We start from the raw sequence: 3,790 nt of genomic DNA on the forward strand, positions 1-3,790 counted from the left end.
GGCCCTGCCTCCACGGAGGCGGGCGGTAGAGGTCGTGAATGCCTCTGCCGCCCAAAAGAGTAGTGGACTCCCCCTGCGGGGAGGAGTCCCCCCTCCCTCACACCAACGGGGGAGGGAGCGCAGCGGCCCGCCCATCAAACGGCGGGCCGGTGCGGGGGGCGTCCAGAAGTAATGGCTCTGCCAAGTCCTGGGCGTCCCTCAAGTAAAGCACAGCGCAGTCCACCGTGTGGTTTTAGTGCGGTAAGCCCAGCGGTCGCAATGTCAGCGGCCGCACCCGATCGCCATTGGGGGGCAGTCCCACATAACCCGGGCCACTTAATGTAAACTCCCTTCCCGGAGGGGGGCCCGGGTATCCATAAAGGATTTCCACACGTAAAAAAAAAAAGTGAGTGAGTGAGTGAACCGGAGAGAAGCTGATCGCAACGTGCAACGACCACCCCACGAAAGAGCCCGCGCCTGACTGTCAGTTGCGCCGCCCCTGCCTGCCTCCTGTATTCGACGTGTGATAGGGTAACAATTTTTATTTATATCTAGAAAAATAAGCTTTTACCAAAGTTTTACAAGAGGAAAATTCATCTTAGAATTTTATTCCGAACTTGTATTTTCAATGGTAAAAGGTTATACTGACTCACCCTGTATATGGAAGGGAGAGAGAGAACGCAGTGGTTGGGATAGAGGGAGGAAGATGTTGGATTAAGGGTGGGGTAAGTTAACAATTTTCCTGGGACTAGTAAAGACGCCCTCAGAGTTTCAGTCGTCGCCGTCGAAGTGAGTCGATTTTTCTGATGTTTCCAATACAGTGTTAGAAGAATGAATCATTACATTCCTCTGGATATGTCGTCCAAGAAACAGTGTAAAGCGTAAGTACCGTAAAGTTATATATTGCATACATTTTTTCACCATTTAATTGTATTTTTCAAACAGTTTTAGCAATCAGCGTTACATGCCGTATGTTCCTCGAAGCAGTCATACGCCATCCGTTCCTCAAGATGAAACTGTATCGTGCAAGAAACTGTGTGGTGACGTGTAAGTACCATAAAGCACTGCATATTTACACATATTTTTTCCACATATAATTGTATTTATTTTACTTTATATATTCTCTCAGTTCTGATGAACCTCATAACCCACCGCGTATCATGTGCAGGAGGTTACCGCTGACATCTACAGCATTCAAATATATAGATATTGCGATCAGAGTAGTACCTCGTGCATCCTACGTAGAAATAATTCTCGGCGATAATCAAGGACATCAGATGGAGTTAGATCAATCAATTTGGAAAGAATACAGAAAAAATCCATCAAAAATAGACCAGCTGCTAAAGGCAACAGATGCGGCATCATCATCAGCGGTACAGCTTAATCATTTAGCTCTAGAACTAGTTAGAACGCGCCACGGAAATATTGTAAAAGTAACATCAAATAATACTTCTATGTACATGAAACCATCAACCATATCATTTTTATTTGAACTGGAACACTGTGTAGATCGCATATATTTTCAACTGTATGATGATCTAGAAACAGTACATGAAATCTTCGAAGAACTCGTGCGTTTACAAGATATATGGATGAGTGGCGAAAAAAAAAGTGATACACCGAACGATGCAGTTAGAATCCTACACGACGTGTACTATAAAAATTCAATCGAAAATTGTGAATTTATTTCGATCATAAAGTGCGAATTAATGGCTTATGCCGTAAAAGAAATTCTTGCCAAAGCCCATAGTCGGGGTGATGTATTTTGATAAATTGAGATAATAAATTGAGATAATAAAATGAGATTAAAATTTTTTTAATGACATACATTTTCTTCCAATCCATTCTATCTTCCCTTCCCAAGTAGTTAATAAGAAGAAGAGCGACAACGTAGGGCTATATGCGAGGGAGAGGATGCGAATAGGGAGAGAGAGAGAGAAGGAAATATGAGCGGGGAAAAAATAGACATCGTTTCGATATATAATATATATTTATTTTGCTTACACCAGCAATTGAATACATTTCTTAACACATGTTGTTACATATTTTTATGGTTAGACCACCAATTGTAAAGTTTAAAAACATTTTGTAAAGCGCAATTCGCTACATGTCTATGGCAACGCACAGTGCGCGCAACGTCCAACTTATTTAGAGATTGTATATCTTCGTAGTGCGCATCGATAGTTTCGATATAAACATGTTCTCGCACATCGTCCAGGAGTAACCTTCGCAGTCATTCTCGTTTTTCAAATCCCTTGACATATACGAGAGAAAATCTCGTCTCGTCATCGCTGTCATCATCATCCTCCTCCTCCTCTGCACCAACCATGGCTGTTGTAATCAAACTTCTAGCTCTGCTGTATGGAATCATTCCGTCTTCCCATCGTACTCCGTGACGATTTGAAATCAACCAGGATGCTTGGTGTTGCTCCGCTTTGGTGAGACATTTCCATGGTACGGGACATGCGAAAATGTAGTGAGAGAGAACACGTCCTTCTCTGAGACAGGCAAACTCTTTTACATAAAAGTTTCTGCCAACGATAAAACCTTGCAGGTCCACAAACGTTGGTATGGACATGTCGAGATTTGTTTGGACACGTCGAGACTTGTTTGGAGACGTCGAGACTTGATCGAGCCCGTTGAGAGAAGGAGAAATATTACGGTTGGTCTTGATGCACAGTGGATTTTTAAATCCTTTCATCCCCTCTAAACTGTATTGGAAAGAGGGGGAAACCGTTTTTTTTCAAAAGTTTCTGGCAACAATAAAACCTTGCAGGTCCACAAAACGTTGGTTTGGAGACGTCGAGACTTGTTCGAACACGTCGAGAGAAGGAGAAATATTACGGTTGGTAATGCTTGATGCTCAGCAGATTTTAAATCCTTTCATCCCCTCTAAACGGTATTGGAAAGAGGGGGGAACCAGTTTTCTTTCAAACTGTCATACTTAGGTGATTTTGCGCACGACATTGGTCAGCGGGTTGTACTGAACCACTCGATCGTGTATAATGAGGCAGTACGCAGTGGTATTCGCATGTACATTCTCTTTACACTCAAATTCCAATCTCACGTCCACAGTCGCGCTCTTGACCGATTCGTTTTGTCGAGAACAATCGATGGCCACAAACGGGCCATATTCTAGAAAATTGTCGACAGTGAGACCTGATGCAAGATCATCGTTTCCCCAATAGCTCTTCCGGAATCGTGAAAACGCATCATACAGACTCGACCATTTGCTTTTATCGAAATCCAGATTCATATCGTCATATGGATAACATTCCGAGTTCAGATAGAGTTTTACGTTGCTCAATTTGCAGTGATTGAATTGACTCACATTCTCAGACATGATATTCTTTCGATTTGTTTGCAGAGCGAAAATAACATACCGCGGCTTCTCGAGCTGAGTAGCCGTTTTAATAGCCCACGAATGCTTAGTCGTCTGCTGCAATAGTGGAAACTCATGGAGATCCCATGAACGAAAACCCATGTTAAGGTATTGTCCGCTTTCCAAAGCACGCAGCATCGATAGCTTGTTCACCTCGTTTAACAGCACATGCGGCATTCGCCATTGTATCTTGAATATTTCAAGCTGCGGCTCCAGTGCTATAGCTCCAAACAGACAATTGTTGTCGTTGCGCGATCGTATTAAAATCAATTCGTGACGAGCGTTAATCACCACGCGTTTGTAATCTTCACAGAATCCCAATAGCATGCTGAGCGGTACGCAAAAATTGAAATCTCCCTTCCCATTGTTCGACACATCCTAGCCGGCATTCTTCAGAGATACCATTTTATCGAATGATGTCGAGACATC

The 3,790-nt window shown here is 43.0% G+C and overlaps 1 protein-coding gene across 1 annotated transcript; it reads right to left on the reverse strand.

Annotated features, from left to right (window-relative positions):
- Positions 1-2,923: 2,923 nt before the first annotated feature.
- On the reverse strand, positions 2,924-3,688 carry LOC105568777. The gene has a single exon (XM_012024710.1). The coding sequence runs from the start codon at positions 3,686-3,688 to the stop codon at positions 2,924-2,926; it is 765 nt and encodes a 254-aa protein (XP_011880100.1).
- Positions 3,689-3,790: the final 102 nt, after the last annotated feature.

Source organism: Vollenhovia emeryi, unplaced genomic scaffold (genome assembly GCF_000949405.1).
Source record: "Vollenhovia emeryi isolate VEMERY1.0 unplaced genomic scaffold, V.emery_V1.0 DF942454.1, whole genome shotgun sequence".
NCBI lineage: Eukaryota > Metazoa > Arthropoda > Insecta > Hymenoptera > Formicidae > Vollenhovia > Vollenhovia emeryi.